Source organism: Podarcis raffonei, chromosome 14, assembly GCF_027172205.1.
Source record: "Podarcis raffonei isolate rPodRaf1 chromosome 14, rPodRaf1.pri, whole genome shotgun sequence".
Lineage (NCBI taxonomy): Eukaryota > Metazoa > Chordata > Lepidosauria > Squamata > Lacertidae > Podarcis > Podarcis raffonei.
Genome location: NC_070615.1, coordinates 29,268,798 through 29,291,064, shown reverse-complemented (window position 1 = coordinate 29,291,064; position 22,267 = coordinate 29,268,798). Strand labels below are relative to the sequence as shown.

General features: G+C 47.0%; 1 protein-coding gene across 2 annotated transcripts in view; it reads left to right on the top strand.

The window, feature by feature from the left end:
* The window catches only part of CACNG3 (calcium voltage-gated channel auxiliary subunit gamma 3), a 67,384-nt gene extending 56,058 nt beyond the window's left edge, over positions 1-11,326 (top strand). The window contains exons 2-4 of one of the 2 annotated variants that reach the window (XM_053365911.1): positions 1,106-1,189; positions 5,620-5,754; positions 9,786-11,326. In XM_053365911.1, coding sequence (XP_053221886.1) covers positions 1,106-1,189; positions 5,620-5,754; positions 9,786-10,300 — 734 coding nt within the window. In that variant the 3' untranslated portion in view covers positions 10,301-11,326. Of the gene's footprint in view, positions 1-1,105; positions 1,190-5,613; positions 5,755-9,785 lie in introns of both variants that reach the window. The other variant, XM_053365910.1, reaches the window with a different exon arrangement.
* The last annotated feature ends 10,941 nt before the right edge of the window (positions 11,327-22,267 follow it).

The following is a 22,267-nucleotide window of genomic DNA, read 5'->3' as shown; positions in this document are numbered from 1 at the left end:
GATAGAATCCAGAAGGGACCTACAACTAATTAGAAACACCAGATTTCCCTCTTGATACCCACTCATGAGGACAGAGCATTTTAGAGCTGGTTCTCTGACCAAACTCTCACCAGTTTCCTTAAGAAATGACTTTATTGAGCTGTATCTCCATGTGATACCTACTGCCGTATTGGATGGTTGCTAAAACAAGCTCCTATACTCAGGCAGACCTGGTATTTATGGTCCATCTCAGATGGAAGACATCTCTCATTCTCTATTAGCCTGCCCCTTATTATAGAGACACAAGAGATCACTTTCTGAAACCTCTCTTCACATAAGCAAGTAGCAACACCTCGGCAGAAATGGTTCAGTTTCTTTTGAGTGACAATAATAACCGCGTAACACAGAGATTGGCCCTCTATGCACTGTCTGCCAAAAAAGAAAGGAAGGAAGAAAAAGGAGCAAGATAAAATCACTATAAATGGTTTTGGCTTGATTTGATTTGATTGTGTTGGTGTCTCTGGTAACTTCTGTCTCTTACAGCGTGGATGCTGGCAAATTGGATTTTAAAAAGGCAAAATAATAGAATTGGATCTGTCAGAGGTACACAATGCTCAGGAACTTGGCAAAATCTTTTTTATATTATGGATTTTTATTTTATGGATGTATGTCCTGTGCTATATTATCAATACTGTTGACTAATACACGTTTGTCATGGCCTTTGGCTAGAAGAGCAGACTTATGAACCTGAACAATCAAAATTGGCTGGCAGGGGAACTGAACAGCTTGGAGAATGGTGGACTGTTCTTCACTAGAGGTTTTTAGATTCCAGATAGCAGCCTATCAGGGATGCTGTAGGTATTTTCTGCATCAATGGGGGGTGGGCGAACCTTTGAGGTTGCCTTCCAGCCCTATCATAGTAAAACTATGAAATTCACTTGGGATCTGGTGATGGCCACCATATTGGACAGTTTTAAGATGGACTGAGACAATTTAACAGAGGGCAAGAGGGTGAGGGTTTTTGGGGGGTTGTCAGCATTGCATGCTGAACTGCCTGGGCCAGGGGTCTGATCCAGCAGAGCTCTTATGGTGTTCTTAAGCATATTTTCTCTTCTTTATTCCTTAGGGACATTCAGAGGAATCTGTAAGCAAATCAATCATTTCCCAGAGGATGCTGACTATGAACAGGATGCAGCTGAATACCTCCTGCGTAAGGTTTACAACCTCCCGGGCAACTACAATTCTGTGCTTGTTGGGGGGGGGGTCTACACACAGAAGGGATGGGGCTCACCCCTGTAGACAACTGAGTGGCCAGCAAAATCCAGCTGGAGATTTCCTTGTCAGAGTATGTGTGAATCCCACTTTCAAAGGAGCTTTTTGAATTTTCCCTGAGCATTAAGAATAAGTTGTGGGGTGTATTTTTCAATGCAGTGCATTAACTAATCACTTTCCTTATTTCGTTCATTTGCAACAGTGTCCTTTTCTCCCTTGGACCGACATCATTAAAAGATCATATCTCTGAAAGGGATAGGCGAATCTGTCCCTTTTGGTTCTCTCGTTTTTCCAATATTAAATTCAATTCGTATTTCTGCAGCAGTTTGAGGATTCTTTTTCTTCTTCTTCTTTTAATCCACATGAAACTTTATCAGCTTTTCTGTGTGAATTTCTCCAGATAAACACATTTCTCTATGGCAGGCATATTTTTTGCACTGGAAAATCATGCCTCTGAATGCCAGTTGCTGGGAATCACAAGCAGGGAGAGCTGTTGTTGTGCTCAGGTCTTACTTGAGGGCATCTGGTTGGCCATTGTAAGAACAGGAGGCTGGACTAGACGGACCAGTGGCTGGATCCAGCAGGCTCATCTTGTGTTTTCCTAATATAATGCATCACTTAATGTCATTCTCATCAATTTTATGCATTATTTCCCCTAATATAGGCATTTCTCTACATTTTTTTTTGACTGGAGAGCTGCACTGTTAAATAAGTGCAAAATTCAGTTCTTCAAGGGTGAATTAGGCAGTTTCTTATCCAAATGCAAACAAAGTTGAATTTCTCCCCATCCCTCATCAGAAGTTTTTATACTTGTTTCAAGATCCAGTCACCTGGGCAGGATGTGATGAGTGAAGGGATGCACAGATCGGCTTAAGCCCCATCCTTATCTGTTTCCCTCAGTCTGTTCTGCCCCCTATTTTTGCAGACTTTCCTAAAGAACCCATGAAAAATCCACATGTAAATTATGTGTGTTTTGTACCCAACGTTTCCTGGAAAATACACATTTCCCAGTGCATTTCCTCCCCAAAATATGCATTTTGTATGCATTTTTATTGTAAAGATGCATATCTTTATGCAGACATTTTTGAACCAAACTGTATAGCCATGGGTGCCAACTCATGGGGGCCGAGCCCTTGCGGTCACCTTCCAATATTTTTAGTAGTGTGCTATGCCCCCCTAAAGTCCCAAAAAATCAGAGGGCGGACGAGGCTGAGCATGGAGCCAAGCGTGGCATGGCTTCAGTGACTGGCTCCTTCTCCTTCTCCTCTTGCCATGGAGGAGAAAGAGGACTGAAGCAGCCCCCCACCAATGGCAATGGCAGGAGGAGGAGCTGCCAGTCATTGAAGCCATACTGTTGCCACATTTGGTTCTGCCCCCAGCTCATTCTGATGCCCTGACATCACACACAATGTCACACACACGACATTGCCCGTCCCCCCATATCACCCTTGGAAGCTGGCGCCTCTGTGCATAGCCCAGGTGATAGTTGCATTCTCATCCACAATAGAATTTGGAAACGTCAATTCGAGTCAGTCCTCTGTGACAAGCAGACCAAACAAATTCACCCCCCCCATCACTTGACAGAGGATTTAGTCCTCCCAAAAAAATGTACCCAGTAAATTAAAAGCTCCAGGGCTTACCTGAATATCAGGAGGAGAAATCTAGGCAGCTGCCTGGGCTGGCAAGATGTAGGAAATAGCAAAAATGCAAGAAATAATTATGTCAGTCTGGAGAACCGATCCCATGTTGAGATATTATTTGGCTTGTGTGCAGCGGAACCAATGTGGGAACAGCGCCCTTCACAGACTCACTGTCACAATGTGTCTCCATAGAGCAGTAGAGACTGGTGGGGCAGAAGGAAGGGAGCCCAACAGTAGGTGGCGCCAGAGCCAGTAACAGGCAGAGCCAACTAACTCTCATTTTGTCTCCTCCTGCTCCTTGTCCTTCTTCATCCTCCTCATCATGAATGTGCAGGCGTCCCCCCACTTACATGTGATCGACATGCACGCGACCACATATACGCATGGCGCCAGGAGATAAATAACTAATTCAATTCAAACATGGAAGTGGCTGGTGAGAGCTGGAGAGTCTTCCCCAGAGCCTGAAATGGATATCAGTGAGGGCGGAGGAAGCCCTGAAGAGACTGGAGGCGCAGCAAGACTTTCTTTAGGCTGTTCAGCCTCCCTGCCTAACAGCTGATGTGTGCGGTACAGTAGCAATGCCAGCCACTTTTCAGCTCATCCTCCAGCCTGCAGTCAACCCCAGAGCTTCAGTTCAAGTTGTGGATATTTTTGGATACAGTATTTTTGGTCTGGATTGGAGAGAGTGCGGCAAAGGGCAATTTAAGGGTGCTTAGAGGGTGCTTCCCACTTCCCACTATTCCACTTCTGCGCGCGGAGGGCCCAGAATATAACACTTTGTAAGTGTTGGGTGGGGGCCACCCATTTTCATTGCCTTCTAAACCACCCTCTCAGGGCAATTCATGCACAAGGTAATTAAAAGCAGTTATAACGGAGATTATAATGGAGAAATTGACAAGCAAAGTTCAGGAAATAACACAACATAAGAAATCCAATAACTTTAACAAAATGTGGTTTAGCTATATGACATATGTTTTGTCAAAGGAACATGGTTATAAACCACCAAAAATGTATAGAAATCTGTGGAACAGCTTTTATTAAAGTGACTCTTAATAAATATGCTTTGAAACCTTGTGTTGGGGAAATTAAAGTGGGGAGGGGGAAACTTATTCTATTATTTACTTAAGTATGTAAAATCAAGAAACTTTTTTTAACAAAGAAAACCAGTTAAAACACAAAAACAACAAATTCGTTTAAAACAAGACTAAAACCCTAACAAAGAGACACTCGTGGTAAAGATCCTGTTAGAACAAAAATGTCTTCAATTGCTTCCAGAAAGTGCTCGTCATATCATCTTGACAGAGATGCTATTCCAGGGGCAGCTACACTAACAGCAACTTCATCCCCCCACATCCCACTGAGTTCTTCAAGGCCAGCACAGAGACTAAGGGGGAGGCAAGCCTAAGCCCTGGGCAGGTTTTAAGCTGGTGGGTTCATGACATTGGTGGGTGGAACTTTAATCAAGGCTTCTCTGAACTGAGCTGTGCTTCTCTGGTCCTTGCACCAGAGCTGAGCTTCTGAGCAGTCTGGGTGATGTCCCAAATCCCTTCCCATTCTTGGGGTCCTGTAGCCAGTGAGGGTTAGAATCTAAGAGAGGCAGTTGCTGAACTAGTTTCTTTAAAGACAAGGACCTTAGCTGGCCATTTCAGGGTCCTCACCAGCATCCCCCAAAGAATAAGCAAGATTTCAAGAGCTACAATTAAGTGACGTTTCACTCCAGATTGATGGGTGGGCCTTTCTTCCATGTATAATGAGTAGAGTGCTAGACTGTCAAGGACTGGCTGGATGATGAGGAGTGGTGAGAAGCTCCAGCCAGAGACCCCCTAGAGAAGCCTCAGAAGAGGAAGGCTTCAAGCCAGAGGAGTGGTGGTGGGACATGGAAGACAGGTCAGAGGATGAAGGTGCAGGGGGCAGAATGGTTGGATGCAGAACAAGCAACAGGCTCAAGTGAGAGAGAGGAGGAAGAGGCAGAAAGCACTGCAGATATAGGACAGGCTGCTGAGGAGGAGGAGGCAGGGGCTGAGGTTGCAATAGATTCACAGGAGCCAGCTGGTTCTACTGTATTCAGCTCCCCTGTCTTGTCTCCAAGAGCAAAAAGCAGAGAGAGCACAATGGGGGGAGCCCTCTCCTACGGAGTTTAAGACTGCTTTACTGGGGCCAGTCTTGCCCATAGGTTTCTCTGTTTGTATTCTGTTTCCTTAAAACTTTACTGCTCGTCTCTGAGTCTCCGTGCTGACCTGCAACTAAACCAGCACTAACATAGACTGAGACTCCCCACTCGGCCATGAAGCTCCCTGGGTGTGACTTTGGCCAATAACTGTTTCTCTCAGCCACTACCTCTCAAGGTTGTTATGCGGATAGAATGAGCAGGAGGAGAACCACACACACCACCTTGAGCCCCTTGGAGGAAAAGGTGGGGTACAAATGTAATAAATATGTCATAATACCAGTCGCCTGAATGGACCAGCCTCCACTAGTACTTTAACTAACATGCTACGGTAATGATGTGAGGGATCGCTTAGTCTGTAGAGCATGAGGCTCTTAATCTCAGGGTCGAGAGTTTGAGCCCCATGTTGGGCAAAAGATTCCTTCATTGCAGGAATTTGGTCTAGATGGTCCTTGTGGTGGCTTCCAATATTACAATTCTATGATTTCATGATTCTATGAGTGTAGTCTGAGCAGGATTTGCCTCTTCCCCTTCTCCTTCCTCCTCCTCGTCCAGGTGCAGTGAGAGCATCCAGTATCTTCCCCATCTTGAGTGTGGGTCTGCTGTTCTTCGGAGGTCTCTGTGTGGCAGCCAGTGAGTTCTACAAGAGCAAACTCAACGTCATCTTGAGTGCAGGGATTTTTTTTGTATCGGCAGGTGAGTCCCAAGTCACTTCTCCACTGTCTATGCTGCTTCGCATAAGATCAAAGCTCTGGCCTTTGCTGCCAAGGCTGACTCCCAGCAATGGGGTGCCAACCAGATTTGAATTCCGTGCTCCCAGAAGGAAACACTTTTGCTCTCCACCCTTCTGGCTCCATATGGTCTATTCCAACTTTGCATGCCTATGAATGGGATAGCTGGGTATCTGTCCCAAAAGGGCCATAGAGCAGAACATCTGCCCTGAAAGCAGAGGGTTCCAGGTTCATCCCCCGACATCTCCAGATTTTGATATGGGATGCAGTGATTCTGTGTGAAGATTGAGCCCTCCTTCTCCTCCTCCTTGCCCATTAACCCTTGCCAAGAACTGCTGCTTAGGTCAGGAAGGGCCAAAGCTTAGTAGGCACAGCCCCTGCTTGGCATGCAGAAGGTCCCAGGTCTGGTTCTCTGCATCTCCAGGTAGGTCTGGAATGTCCCCTACCTGACACCCCGGAGAGCTGCTGCCCATCAATGTCAGCAATGCTGAGCTGGAAGTGTCAAAGGTCTGACTCAGTATAAGGCAACTTCTTATGTCTCTGAGCTGCTGCTGCAGCAACAGCAGCTTCAAAGGGATTTGGAGCCCCAGAATCCCTCTCAGAGCAGTTTCTGTGTACTTTGATGTATTTTACAAAACTCAGAATTGGCGCTCAACAGCAGCATCTTAATTCTGAAGTTAAAGGTTGAGCTGATAAGCCCTGTGTGATGTCTTAGCTAAGCTGGCGCTCTCTCGCTCTCTCTCGCGCTCTCTCTCTCTCTCTCTCTCTGTGTGTGTGTGTGTGTGTGTGTGTGTGTTGGAAGATGCTGTGCTTTTCTGAGGATGCTCTGCATTTTCTGGAAAGCTAAGCCCACCTTTGTTTCTTGGCAGAATGCAATTGCCTTTAGGGAAACAGCCAGAGGAGTAAATAAGATAATTCAGGGCAGCACAATAAAAGGGTAACCACTGAATAACAGAAATGTCTTGGGACCAAGGTAGCTGAAGGACTCCCTCCAGCCATACAATCCTGCCCAGATATTTAAGGCCAGGTTCTGAGATCCCGCTTGTACGGCCACCAGGAAAATAAATGAAATTGGTAGTACAAGCACTCTCTCTGTGGTGGCTCCACAGTTCTGGAACTGCCAGCTGGACGGATTCTGTTCAGGCTTGCAAGCAAGCTTTCAAAATGCACCTGTTCCAGGCTGCCTTTTCTCGACAGTCTCATGCTGCTGCCTTTCTGTGCCACCTTAAATGATCAAGTTCTTGCAAACGCAGAATAAGTGTGTTGTGGTACCTGTAGTGCTGCAAATTCCACCGATCGAAGTAGTCAGCTTTGGGGGGCCACAGCCAGCTTGGTTCCATAGACTCATCCTAGTGCCCCGTACCCTACTATACCCTCCAACACCTTGAGTCCCCAAACCGGGGTCCATGTGCTCCCTCCCACGCTCCCAAGTCAGTCATGTGACCAGCGCAAGATCACTGAGCCCAAAAAACATGCTTTTTCGGGGCCAAGCTCACAAGGCACCCAAAAATGCACCATGAGATTGCAGCCCTGGGGGGGGGGAGAACTTTGGGGGTTGCTTTTTTCTGGGCAAGGTCTCAGTACGTTCTCACTTGAGATCACAGCACCCCAAATGGCCGCTGTGCTCTCACACAAGAAAATGGGATGTCCCATTTTTCTGGGATACTTGGGTAAACCCTGACTTGCCCAGGCCTGTACAGAGCTTATCTGAGGTCCAAGGTGGGAGTCTTGTTAGAACAAAGTTATAAACACAAACAAAAAAACAGGCAGCCTCTGGCAGGGTAGCCCAGCCAGCTTAGCCCTCTGAGGCCCAGGGCAAGCGTACCCAGCTGCCCCACCCCCTGCGCAGGCCTGCCCTATAAAACGCATTATTCAGAAGAGTGGTTTCCATTGCAAGGAGGTCAAACATGAGACCAATCTGGTTGCAGGGCGTTCCAAAGGTGGAACGGGTACTACAGGGGTATACTAGGGGTATACACACATGACCCACTAAGGAAGATAGTCACACAATAAAATTCGAAACAGTAACAATTAATTGCACATTTATTCAAAATCCAATTAAAACTATGTGGTTTAATTAATTCAATGAAGCTGATGAACGTGATCCCGTGATACCAGCTTTTCAAAGGCTGATAGTCATTTACACTTCTGGTGCCCCCTGCACCCCCCCCCCATGACTCTTAGCAACCCCTCCCCAAGAATCCTTGTGACCCCCAGGGGGCAGTACTGCCCACTTTGGGAAACAGTGGTTTGGCAGAACCTGCTGAAACCAGGCCTCTCCCATTCCCAGGAGGCTGCTGTGCCTTTGCACTGCCCTGGCCAATTCAACATCTGGAGAGGAGCAGCCATCTGGAGAGGAATGCGAGCGAGTGGCAAATGGCTTCCTTCCTGACTGCTGTCGTGGGCTATTTCGTGACAGTATCTTTGTCTCCAGGAAATCTTTTGTCTTGGGCTCCCTCCACAAACGCTCCACCCTAAAAAAAAGACAGAGAGCATTGTTCTCACTTCTTCAGCCGAAAGGAGTAGAGACACAAAGCAGCAAACAAAACGCTCTTGGCTCATTAACGCAACACAAAGCTCCTCTGTGGCAAGGAAGCAAGGGGGGGCGCCTCATGCATGTTAGCTGAAAGGGTGCCCCCCTCCTGTTTCACACAGAGTCCAGAAAATGCCCCTGGGGTGCTGGCTGGTGCTGGTGTCAGGCAGGAATGCTGGAAGATCTGATAATGTGTCAAACTGATGGTGCATCTAGCTCAGTGTTCTTGCATTGGGTCTCCATCAGCTGTCAAGCAGTGGACACTCCCAGTCCTACCTGGAGATGTGGGGGATGAACCTGGAACCCTGCTTCCAGGGCAGATGTTCTGCTCTATGGCCCTTTTGGGACAGATACCCAGCTATCCCATTCATAGGCATGCAAAGTTGGAGGAGACCATATGGAGGCAGAAGGGTGCAGAGCAAATGTGTTTTCTTCCAGGAGTTGAAATGAAAATAGCATGACTTCACCAAATATGTTGGTGTTTGTGTGCCACCAGTTCATCCCTTGCATACTGCAGAGTCCCATTCATCTCCTCTGACTGGATGAGCAAAGTGTCAGGAACTGGCTGTATGGGGAAGAGTGGCAGAAGCCACCTGACCAGAGCCCCCGGGGGAAAGCACAGAGGGAGAGGGTTTGGATCCTGGCTCCTGGTGGTGGGAAATCAGCCACACCCAAGAGGAGGGGGAAAGCTGGGAAGTGCTGGAGGCTGGGAGCTTGGAGGAGGATGAAGAGGAGGAAACAGGCAGGTGCCCCAGCCCACAGGAATCAGACTTGACAGCTCCACCAGAGCCACCCTGACAATTTCTCTGCTGACAGCCTGCAAGCCTCTTCCCTTCCACTCCTAGAACAAGGCATCTACTGCATGTCACAGAGCAGAGAGCCAGGCAAAAACAGAGAGCGTTCTTTGGGTTAGAGAGTGAAGGCAGGGAGTTACAATCCAGTCCAGGCAACTGCTTCATCTAGACAGGAACAACCCTTAGAAGCTCCTGTGTGTTCTCTGCTCTGCTTCTTTAATAACGAAACTAACTGTAACAGGATAGTATGCACCCCGGAAATTATCTCTTTCAGCTTCTGCCTTCTGGAAGAAGGTATAGGGTTATAAAGACCAGGACTAGCCGCCTGAGAAACAGTTTCTACTCAAATTCAATTCTGGTTCTAAACACAGCATAAGGAGTCTCTATAGTATATTGTATTTTAAAACGGGGTTTCAGAGTTTTTAGGGGGGGTTGAATGTTTTATGTAGTTTTTCAATTTCATTGTTCTGTATGGGACAATGACAATAAAGATATCGTATATCGTATATCGTATGGCATATATCGTATATCATATATTGTATATCGTATATCGCATATCATAAGTTAACCAGCATGTCACTGTCTTTCTCTGTTCTGCAAATGACCTGTTCTCCCTGTTGACTCCCGGACACAAAGTTACTTTAGTCCTCCTCTGATTCTTCCCTTCAGGGCTAAGCAACATCATTGGGATTATCGTTTACATCTCTGCCAACGCCGGGGACCCTGGGCAGAGCGACTCCAAGAAGAGTTACTCCTACGGCTGGTCCTTCTACTTCGGGGCCTTATCCTTCATCATTGCTGAGATGGTGGGGGTGATTGCCGTCCACATGTACATCGAGAAGCACCGCCAGATCCGAGCCAAAACCCATTCCGTGGCGCTGCTGAAGAAGTCCACCTTTGCCCGCTTGCCTACCTACCGGTACCGGTTCCGAAGGAGATCCAGCTCCCGCTCCACGGAGCCCAGGTCCAGGGACCTGTCCCCCATCGGCAAAGGCTTCAACACCATCCCGTCCACTGACATCTCCATGTTCACCCTCTCCAGGGATCCTTCCAAGCTGACTATTGGGACACTGCTCAACTCAGAGAGAGATCATGGGTTTTTACAGATTCACAACTCCCTCCCCAAAGAGTTCAAGGAGTCCTTACACAACAATCCAGGCAACAGAAGAACCACGCCAGTCTGAGGCCAGCCTCGCCCCTGGTTGGCTGAGAGTCCTGGCAGTCAGAGCTGCCCTGCTGGCTGCCATGTATAGAGGTGTATCGTTGAGACTGCATGACATGACCCGCCCCCTGTGATGGTGTAACCAGTGAAACTTTGTTTTTCAGAAGAAACCCTCGGTGGGGATCCTGCCCCTCATGGGCAACCTGGGTTGAGGACTTCGTTTTTTTCCATTTCGTTTTTGAAATCCTCAAATCTCCACTTGCTAAGCCCAAGCGATTGTGGCTTTGGTTTGACTGCCGCTGAGCCTCCCCAATTCCCAAACCTCTCATTCTTTGAGCAAGAACAGACATTGTAGCTTTGCCACATGCACAGCAAAAGGGGTTCCCATTGGACTGCCAGGAGGCCCCATCAGGAATGTAGGGAGTACCCCATGGCTATTGGTCCCCCCCGCGGAAATCCCACTTGCGCGCTGTGGTCATCCCGAAATCACCTCTGTGGGAAATCTCCAAGCACGAAACGGCGAACCTGAGTGTGTTTGAGAAGACTGTGACCATTGTCCCTTCTTCCATCCGGATTGTATTGAGTGATGCTGGGGGGGTTGGGGTGGGGGCTGTCTGTTTTTGTGTGCATGCATTAAATAGCTTGGAATCCCATTTCCTGCCATGTGGTTGGAAGAGATGGCCCGGAGCCATTTCTGTGGGTTTAGGGAGGGCTCTGTGTTTTTCTCGCATCTTCAACGCTCCCATCAAGGACTCCGGGTCAGGTGGGGAGAGGCAAATGCTCCCCCTCCTCCATCTCTCCCAAGGTGCTGGTCGTCATCTGCCATCTGTGGGTCAGCTTTTGACATTGCAGGTAGGATGAGCTCACTCTCTCATGCCCAGAGGTAGATCTCTGGACACCATGAAGATTATGTGTGGTTGAGTTTGCAATCTGCTTTTCCAGCTGCAGCACCAGTCTATATCCTGTACAGATGGGCGGTCGATATCTGGAATGTTTGAAAGGTCCAAGGAAAGCAAATATATACCAATAAAACACATTCGGATCAGCATTTGTGGTTCAGAGGCCTTTTGTTGGTAAAGGAAGGCATGGGGCGGGGAGCAATATATGGAGGGGGAACATGGGAGGGGTTTTTTGTTCATATTGCAAAATAGCGAAGATCAGTCAGCAGCTTTCTTGAGGAATCAGCACAAATGCTACCACTGTCAACTTCAAGGAAGCCCCACCTGTGAATTGCAATTTACATGCAATATATTTTCCTGGAGCTGCCAAGAGCATCTGCTGTGTTCTGCCCCAAATATATCTCTCCACACACACACCTTGGCAGGTGGAACATGGAAAGGCAGTCAGCTTTGAAGACCTGGGGAAGAAAAGGGACAAGCAGTCTGTTGGTTTTCCTTAGCCTTCCTCTTGCACATGGTGACATAGGGATGCTGGTGGTGCTGTGGTCTAAACCACTGAGCCTCTTGGGCTTGCCGATCAGAAGGTCGGCGGTTCAAATCTCCATGATGGATTGAGCTCCCATTGCTCTGTCCCAGCTCCTGCCAACCTAGCAGTTCGAAAGCATGCCAGTGCAAGTAGATCAATAGGTACCGCTGTGGCGGGAAGGTAAATGGCATTTCCATGTGCTCTGGGTTCTGGCCCGGTGTTCCATTGCGCCAGAAGCAGTTAAGTCATGCTGGCCACATGACCCGAAAAGCAATCTGTGGACAAACGCTGGCTCCCTTGGCCTGAAAATGAGATGAGCGCCGCAACCCCATCGTCGCCTTTGACTGGGTTTAACCATCCAGGGGTCCTTTACCTTTACCTTTACCTTTAAATGGTGACCTAACTTGCTGATGTTCAGCCCACCCCAATTTTCATCCTACTTTTGATCCGAGAATACCCAAGGCACTCTGTCTCTGTTTGTTTAAGCTGGTTGGCATTTCCCTCTATGCCCACCCAACAGTTTCTCCAAAAGATACCAGCCAAGTGCCCTTTAATGCAAGAGTCTTTTAATGGGTTGGGGGGAGTGCTGAATCAGGTAATTATTGGTGGGAAGTGGCCTCTAAGGGAGAGTTCTTTTCCCTAAATACAGGCTGTATTTTCCCCCACCCCTTATCTAGAAAGCTTTACATAGTGCTTAATCAGAAAAAAGGGGGGGGACAACAGCCTCTAAGCAGTTTAGGTAAAAACAATAGAAAATAGTCAAAAGGAAAACACTGGTAAAATCAAACTTTAAAGACAAGTAGATGTACAAAATTGAATAAAAAAAACAGGGGGGAAACAACAGTTTTTAAACAAATACACATATCGGAATTTTGTGTCTGGGTAGACTGGTCTGAACAAACAAGCCTTAAGCATTGGAAACAGTTCAGCAAAGGTGTCTGAAAAATAAGAACATTTTAAGAGCTGGGTCAGCACAGCATTCTTTCTTCACAGTGGCCAACCAGATGCCTGTGTGAAACCCACAAGCAAGATTTGAGCACAAGAGCCCTCTCCCCTCCTGTCGTTTCTGGCAACTGGTATTCAGAAGCATTGCTGCCTCCAACTGTGGAAGCAGAGCAGAGCCCTTGTGGCTAGCAGTCATTGATACCCTCCTTGAATCAGTCCAATCCTCTTTGGAAGCCATCCAAGCTGGTGGTCGTCCCTACCTTCTGTGGGGATGAGTTCCATAGATTAATTCTGTGCTGCAGGAAGCACAGAATTTTTATCCTTCCCAAATCTTCCAACATTCAGTTTCATCGGTCGTCCACGAATTCTAGTGTCATGAGAAAAGGAGAAATTTTTTTCTCTTTCCACTTTCTCCGTGTCATACATTATTTTATAAACATCTATCATATGCCCTCTTACCATAGCTGTCAACTTTTCCCCCTTTTTAAGGGAAATTCCCTTATTCCGAATAGGATTCCTCATAAGAAAAGGGAAAAGTTGGCAGCTATGCCTCTCGCCTTTTTTTCTAAACTAAAAAGTCCCAAATGATGTAAGTTTTCATCATAGGGAAGTCGCTCCCTCCCCTTGATCATTCTGGTTTTCCTTTTCTGAACCTTTTCCAACTCTACAATGTCCTTTTTGAGGTGAGGCAACCAGAAGTGTACACGGTATTCCAAATGTGGTGACACCATAGATTTGTATAATGGCAAGAACACCTGTTATGTTTGCCTTGGTGTCCTGAAACTCAAACTGTGGCCAGCCTCTTTTGGAGGAAAAACTGTTAAACAGTATTTAAAATAAAGAGCAACATAGCAGGAGAGCAAAGCTAAGCAGCATCCAAATGTTTTCTTTTACCCCCAAGTTCCCACTTGACTATTACTATTATTATTATTATTATTATTATTATTATTATTATTATTATTATTAAAATAGTATACAACCCTTCATGTGTAGATCTTTGGTGGGCTTAGGGGAAACATCATGTTGAGGTGGGTGATGGAAAATTGGAAATACTCAAATGGCTGAAGCTTCTTTTTTAAACTCACTGAAGGAGAGAAAACTGCAAGCATATTCCCTCTGCTTGCAAACGTATTTCGAGAGCACCCTTCCTAGGACCTCTGTGTCCTTGAGAAATATTTAAAATGCAAAACTTATCAATATTAAATGCAGCTTTTTTGCTAGAGGCAGTGTTCCTGACTGTGAACCATAAAACAGACATAGACTTCCTGTATGGTCTGTTACAGGAAGGGTTGTGGGTGGAGGTGGAGAAGACTTTTGCTAGGCTGGGGTGTAATGGGAGGGGAGCTCCTTACAGCAGTGGGAGACTTGGAGACACACATGCTCAGTGGTGGAGCATCTGGTTTGCATGCAGAAAGTCCCAGGTTCAGTCCTCAGTTTTCTGTCTGAAAGCCTGGAGAGCTGCTGCCAGTCAGTGCAGACAGTACTGAGCTAGATGCAGCATTGATCTGACTCCGTATAAAGCATGTTCCAATGTGTCACTTGAGCACCATCTTAAATTCATGGTGACTTCCAAATGTTTCAGCCTACAACTCGCACCAGCCCCAGTCGGCATTTTGGAAATCGCAGCTTAAACCTGCGACTGTAAGAGGAGGATCAAAGTTGTTGAGGGTGTTTGTTTTTGAGAGAGAGAGTCCCGTCCTACCCCTGGAAGAAGATATTTTGAGAATGAAGAACTCGATTCCATTGAGTTAGATCCAAGAATGAGATATTTGTGGCAGCAATGGGTGACGTGGCCAACTGTGGGATGCTGACTTGCGATGCCAAGCACGGACCAGCTGCTTTGTGGAGGAGAGATGTGCCTGTGGATCAGCAGAGGGGGCGGATCCTGGTGCCAGCTCATAGCGGAACCCTCTGGAGGTATTTCTCTCCTGAGCGTAACACATGGAGCCGTGTGGGGCATTCGCCGCGCTGAGTGGGAGGGGGCCACTCTGAAAGGAAGGTACAAAAGGCCAACAGCAGGAAGGTGGCCTTCAAGCCCACCGGCATGTGGAGGTACGCAAGCTGGTGATCCCTGAAATACATCATTGGTAGGGCAAGGGGAGGTCCCAAGCAGGTTCTTTCAACTTGGGTTTGCTTTGGAAAATTCCGTTCCCTCTACCCTTTTTAAAGCAAGAGTTATACCATCCATTACAGAGACTCTCCTGGAAAGTTCTAGTGCTTTTGCTAGAAAGCAAAATGTGGGAAGAAGAGCCATGCAGCTCGCGGTTCAACTATGGAACTCTCTCCTGCACATAGCTGTCAACTTTTCCCTTTTTTTAAGGGGACTTCCCTTATTCCGAATAGGATTCCTCGCAAGAAAAGGGAAAAGTTGACAGCTATGCTCCTGTAGGAGGCAGTGATGGCCACCAACCTGGATGGCTTAGGTTGGTGCAAATTCATAGAGGAGAGGGCTAGCGATGGTTATTAGCCACAGTGGCTATGCTCTACCTCCACAGCTAGAAGCAGCAGTGCTTCTGAATCCCAGCTGCTGGACACCCCAGGAGGGGAACGGTCTCTTGTCCTCTAATCCTGCTGGAAGGTTTTCCAAATGGGGGATCTGTTTGGCCACTGTAATGACAGGCTGCTGGACTAGATGGGCCATTGGCCTGATCCAGCAGGCTCTTCTTAAGCTATGTTCTTATGAGTCTGCCTGTATGAAGGTCCCCAAGCCATGCAGGTGTCAGGATGCTATCAGCGGCTCCCATTTGGTTGCCCAAGAAAGTACAGTGGTACCTCGGGTTAAGTACTTAATTCATTCCGGAGGTCCGTTCTTAACCTGAAACTGTTCTTAATTTGAAGCACCACTTTAGCTAATGGGGCCTCCTATTGCCGTGCCGCCGCGCGGCCGGAGCCCGATTTCTGTTCTTATCCTGAAGCAAAGTTCTTAACCTGAAGCACTATTTCTGGGTTAGCGGAATCTGTGACCTGAAGCATATGTAACCTGAAGTGTATGTAACCTGAAGTAAAGGTAAAGGTAAAGGTACCCCTGCCCGTACGGGCCAGTCTTGACAGACTCTGGGGTTGTGCGCCCATCTCACTCAAGAGGCCGGGGGCCAGCGCTGTCCGCAGACACTTCCGGGTCACGTGGCCAGCGTGACGAAGCTACTCTGGCGAGCCAGAGCCGCACACGGAAACGCCGTTTACCTTCCCGCTGGTAAGTGGTCCCTATTTATCTACTTGCACCCGGGGGTGCTTTCGAACTGCTAGGTTGGCCGGCGCTGGGACCGAACAACGGGAGCGCACCCCGCCGCGGGGATTCGAACTGCCGACCTTTCGATCGGCAAGCCCTAGGCACTGAGGCTTTTACCCACAGCGCCACCCGCGTCCCTTGTAACCTGAAGTACCACTGTATAAAGACAAGGAAAAGTTTCTCACCGTGCTTGTTTATTTCAGTCTTTATAGAGAGAGGCTATAGAACCCAGCCTCTTGGATAATGGTGTTGTCCCAAGTGAATCCACATGCGCACACACACACACACACCGTCTCTCCCACTTGCCTCATTCATCCCTTCTATGGGTGCTGCTACGTGCCCTCTGTCTCTTAGTTCTTTGCTCTCCTACTTTTAAGGCTCACTGTGTTCTGGGAGATGGAGGGTCTGGAATGCTTTCCAATGACAATGTGTCAGCCAGCTGCTGCTCTGGCTCCTCCTCTCCCAACATCTGCCTCTGAGCAGTAACCTCCCTCAAACCACTGTTGTAAATCTATACTGTCTTCCTCTTCCTTCTCCCTGGAAGGGTCGGGATGGGGAAGCGGTCTCTACCATTCCTCCTCTGCCCAGTCCCTGAAAGCAATTGACTGTGCAGCATTGTGCCCTCTGATTGGCAGGCACCTTGAAGCCTCTGGATTGGCCAGGCCTTGTGCTGTAAATACAGTTGGTTGGAAAGCATAGGAAGTTGCCCTATACCAAGTCAGAACATCAGTCCCTCTAGCTCAGCATTGTCTGCTCTGACTGGCAGCGCCTCTGCAGCATATTCACCTCTCGACACAAGTGGAGTCAAACCTCATAAGGACTGAGCAACTGGAGCTCAGTTGAGAGAGCAATGGGGGAAAGGGGGGCTGAAAGGCAAACCTCTCTGTCTCTTTTTCAGCCATAGTTCTTGCCCAGGATCAGGGTATTGGCCAAGAGAGGACCAGGTTGTGTGACCAAGATCAGGTGCATAAAGTCACTGTCTCTTTAACTGTGTCCAGCAGGTTGCCTGCTGGACCTAAATCATCCTATTCATTGAGCTCTACACAGGTTCTGGAAACTAAACTGCTGCATTTAATTGAGTTATATAAAGATTCCAGGCAGGTTTCTTAGCACACACGTGCAGTCCAGACATTTCATTCTGCTGGAATGCAATCTTTGCAAGAAGGGGAAGGGGCAATACTTTGCTGGTAATGAGTCTGCTCCCACTGCCATTAGCAGATCTCATCACCCCTACCTGCAAAAGCACAATCCTGGATTAAGAATCACAGCTGGTTTATTGACTCATCAACTGATTCTGCAGGCAGGGCCTCAGTCTATTCCCTAGAAAAGTTTTCTCCCTATGAAAGCTGTAGGCAGACCCAAATCATGCAATCAGTCCTGCCTGCTCCTATAATATTTTCACCAGAGACCCACACTTCAACAAAAAAAAATATTTTAAAATCCCTCTCTTTGAAGAGTTGAAGACTGCAGACAGGAACAGCAGGGAAGCAATTTGGGGTCCACATTACATAATGAACTTGTCATTCGACAACTCTGGAAGTATTGTGCTTGTCAGAACATGGCATATTCCAGAATCACCAGTCCTGCCAGACTGGAAGAAAATGGCCTGAAAATTGCATTAGAATCATAGAACTGAAAGTTGGAGGGTACCCCAAGGGTCATCTAGTCCAACCCCCTGCAAAGCAAAAAAATCACAGCTGAAGAACCCCTGGCAGATGGTCATCCAACCTCTGTTTGAAAACCTTCAAGGAAAGAGAGTCCACCACCTTCCAAGGCGGTCCATTCCATTGTTGAACAGCCCTTACCGTCAGAAAGCTCGTCCTAATGTTTGTGCAAAATCTCATTTCTTGCCATTTGAATCTATTGGTTTGGGTCCTCCCCTCTGGAGCAGCGGAAAACAAACTTGCTCCATCTTCTGTGTGACAGCCCTTCAGATATTTGAAGATGTGATGATGCTTCATGATATGCTGTCCCTCCAGGTGGTACTATAAGGATGAAGATGAGAAATGATGACTGCCCCCATCAGTACATGGGAACAGTGTGTCTTCATGTGCTGCAGAATCCAGGGACCTTTTCAGATGCTTTTCACACTGGTGTGGCGAGCTGTAGCCGCTCCAAGTGGCTATAGTATAGATGTTTTTACAAAAAAAGGAAAAATAAAAGGCAGCCCTTGGGCCGCAATGTAAAATTGTAAGTAGTTTTTGAAAACAGAGAGAGACATTTGTGTGGATTTTTAAAAATCTGCTCATGCATCTGAAAATGGACCTTCAGTCGGTCTCATATGAAATAGACATGGGCTGAATTAAGACCGTTCCATCCATCCTTAGCTGCAATAATACTTCCTTTTGGCTCAGTGGTGAAGGGTCACAGCTGAGTGGCAGAGCATCTGCTTTGCATGCAGAAGGTCTAGGTTGAGTCCCCCTGGCATATCCAGGTACGACTGGGAATGCCCCCTGCCTGAAACCCTCGAGAGCCACTGCTGCCATCCAGTGTGTGGACAAGAGTGAACTAGGCAGACCAGTGGTCTGATTTGGTATGTTCTTCCCTGATCCTGTTCATGCAAAACTGAGCTCTGTCAGTTTCTTCAGTCGAGTCTCATTCTCAGCAAGGCTCCCCATTTCAAAATCCAAGAGAGGTACATTCTTTGCACTGGTCTACATGGACTTCATTGTATTAGGTATTGTATCTTGTACACAGCTACAGAGGTTTGCTGTCTGAAGTGGGGCTCAAATCTCTGCTGGAGTGGAGGGAGAACATATTTGAAAAGTGTTACTCCACCACTGAGGCTCCAATTCCTGCCTATATCTCTCCTGGACACACAAAGGTGGTTTCTCAGCAGATCACCTCACCCAGTCGCAAGGCAGGATCAGCTTTGATTCAGGCTCCATACGGGCATTGCCAGGGCCGGACAAAGACATTTTGAACCTGAAGCAAAATAGCCCATGTAAAAGCACCCAAGGCTGGTCAGGTTATTTTAGCACTCGAGAGAGGAAATCTCACTGACCATTCTCCCTGGGAATCAAAATGCAATACATGGCATTCAAAGTCAACTGCTTTGAAGGGTTCTTGGCAGCAGTGGCTGCTGTCCATTGAGAATGGCGAGGCAGAACCAGTCTTGGGTGTTGACAAGGTGGCAGGTCCAGCAATAACATGTTTCTGCAGATTCCCAGGTGTGTGCACACTCTCTGTTTCACAGTTGCAAGGACATGTCGAAGGGAGACCTGCCTTGTGAAACTCATGGATTACAATACAGGCAATGACCATTTTGTGTAGGGGTTACATTACCGACCACCCCCACCCCACATGCACACTGACGGAGGGCACATAAGCCCACTTGGCCCCACCCCATTATGCCCCCCACCCCTGCTCTGCCCCACCCCCTTTTCCAGCCACTTCTAGGTTGCAGCAATATGCACATGCGCAGTCACACAAATATTGGACAAGCATAAAATGGTTGTTGCCTTATGTAAAGCATTTCAGTGCCATGGTTTGCAATTTGAATGGAGACAAAGGATGTTTAGCACATTATACATATTAATTGGCTCACCAATGCCAAGGTGTTTGTCTCATCAAGAACTGTTTAGTGATTGTCCACTGTTTACATAATTATCCCTGTACTTTTATGAATTTCATTTCCAACCGACCTCACTGTTTACAATCCCTCCCTTCCAAAAAAAACCAAACCCACATGTGAATGTATACCTGGTGGCCGAAGATCTCACTCCCATGCATTTGGTGAAGCGGACTGTTGGTCATGGAAGTTTATGTCTTTTTGAGGTGCCAAAGGACGTGGTTATTATCTGAAGAGGATTACCAGATATAAGTCGAATCCATGCAGAAGAGAAGGAGGTCATTGCATAGCAAGGATCACTTACTTCCTGAGCAGCATTTAATATAAAGTATACATTTTTACTGCTCTTCCTAGACATGATGCTTTGAATTTCAGGCACTGCTGGCTGAAATCCTCTCACACACACACTCGCTCTTCCCCTTGGCATCAGACTCCTCCTCATCAACTGGGTGAGGAAGGACTGCTGTTGCCTGCATTACACCCCATTGGTGTGCATCTCATTGCATCAAAAGCATCCAGGGCTGGGAGCTGAGCTCCAGCTGTGGCCAAACAGCTGGGCAGATGAACTCAACGGTTGTATGGCCTGCAGCTGATCAATCATCTTGGGGTTAAAGCATCCCCTAAACATCCAGCCAGTGACACACTTCTGGCTTGCCTCCCCAATTTCCACAAGAATACTTAGTTTCAACAGTGAAGGTCCTTGTGGTTATTTGATTCCCCTCCTTCCTTTCAGTAACTGACTGGTTTTTGAGATAGATTAATTGCTTTATGGTAATGCTCAGCACTGGAGCTCATTAATAGATTAGAGTATGGTGTGATTTGAGCCTGTTTCAGTCCAACCTTTTCAACTATTGATAAAACACAGATGGAACCCAAATGTTTTGGAGATGGCAGAGCAACTCAGCCCCAGCCCCTCTGATCTTAAACCCTATACCGGAATCTCTTGGCTCTTATTTTCAGTCCATTTTTAATTGTAGATAGTTAAATCACACACACCTTCCCTCATTGTCTAGAGAGGAACATTCAGTCATTTGTTCATGAGCATTTTAGTGTCCATGTGTGTCAGAGAGGAGCATAGCTACAAATAAAATGTGCACCTCCTCCACGGTTCCCCAAGTCCCCAAGTGAATGGGTGGAGGTGTTGAGCCTAGTTTCCTTTTGAATGACACAGAGCAAGGGCATTTTTGTGGTATCTTTATATTTACTCTGCCTTGGTTCCATGGGTGAGCCCATAAGTGCAAGTAGCAAAGCAAGTCGGATGTTACAGCACCATGAGAGCTCAGAGGCAGCACCATGGACAGCTCCAAGGTAGCAAAGCAGGTCGGTGTTGTAGCACCACAAAGCACTTAAAGTGGGCAACTGGCTTGGACAAGGACTAGGAGTGCCTCCAGTCTACCTCTCTTACGGTGTCTTTTCCTCCAGGGCACAATTAAAGTTGTTGTTTTCCGCCCAAAATAAAATAAAATAAAGCTAGCCCGATCCATTGGGGGACTGCAATGGGGAAAGGCATGAAGAAGAGCAAGTTGGTAAGTTTATTTTGATGAAATACAATAATTATCAGGCTTAGCAGCTGTTGCTATTTAAAACAAGCAAAAAAAAAGCAGGGCTCGCATTGAAAAATGTTTTGCAAACCAGTTGCACCAACAATCTGTTCCAGCCAAACCAGCCATTATGGAATCCGTATAATAGCAGCAGCTCATTACAGAAAAGTTAAATTGCAAATCATTTTTTCCTCCCCTGCACAAAAGCAGGGAGATGAATGCACAATTTTGTCTCAAAGAGAGAGTCTCTTAATTTTTGATGTGGCTGCCAAAAGATACCTCACTTCATGCTGCAGCTGCTTCGCAGGGACTGATTGTCCGTTTCAATGACAGGAAGTTTCTGTTTCAAAAGAAGGATTTAAGAGCAACAAAAAATGCAAGTTAAAAAGCCAGAAGTTTACCAAACTGATCTCCATTTTTTTAAAGAAAAGAAAAGAAAAGAAAATTGGCTGTCCTGAGTGTTCAGGAGGATGTTTTAAAAGGCAAATTGCCAAATTTGCAATTTTAGGTGCCACTTCACCCATGACAAATTTAATAGGCACATGTTAACAGCCTCTCATAGTGCACCCACGGTGCTGTCCCACAATAGTGCTAAAAAATGAAGAAGCACCACAAATGTTATAGTCTTAGTGGATATACGTACCTTTAATGCATTGGACTGTAGGAAGCTGCCCTATACAGACCACTGGTCCATCTAGGTCAGAACTGTCCACACTGTCTGACAGTGGCTCTCCAGGGTTCCAGGCAGGGAAGACTTTTCCCAGCCCTACACAGAGATACTGTGGATTGAACCTGGGACCTTCTGCATGCAAAGCAGAACCTCTATTCCACAAGGCCCTTCCCCCTAAAGATAACAAGTAAGATTCTAGTCCTCATGGTTGTGAAGAAAGAGCTGATAGAATAGGAACACAGGAAACTGCCTCATTGGGGTCCACCTCTCTCAGTAATGTCGACACTGACTGGCAGTGGTGCTCCAGAGTATCAGGCAGGGGGTGGTCCCACCCCATCCTAAAGATGCCCTTAGTGATTGAACCTGAAACCTTCTGCAAGCAAAGCAGATGCTCTACCACTGAGCTACTACACTACACTGACCTGTAGACCACTGATCTATCTAGTGCAGTACCATCTACACTGATCATCAGCCAACTCTACAATTCTATAATTCTATCTAAAGTTAGAGATGGGTGGATTAGTCTATTTCCAGTCTGCAGTCAGTTTCATTTGCATTCATTCAGAACTCCATCTGTCCTGTTTTTTGCTTCTTCTTTTTAAGGTTGT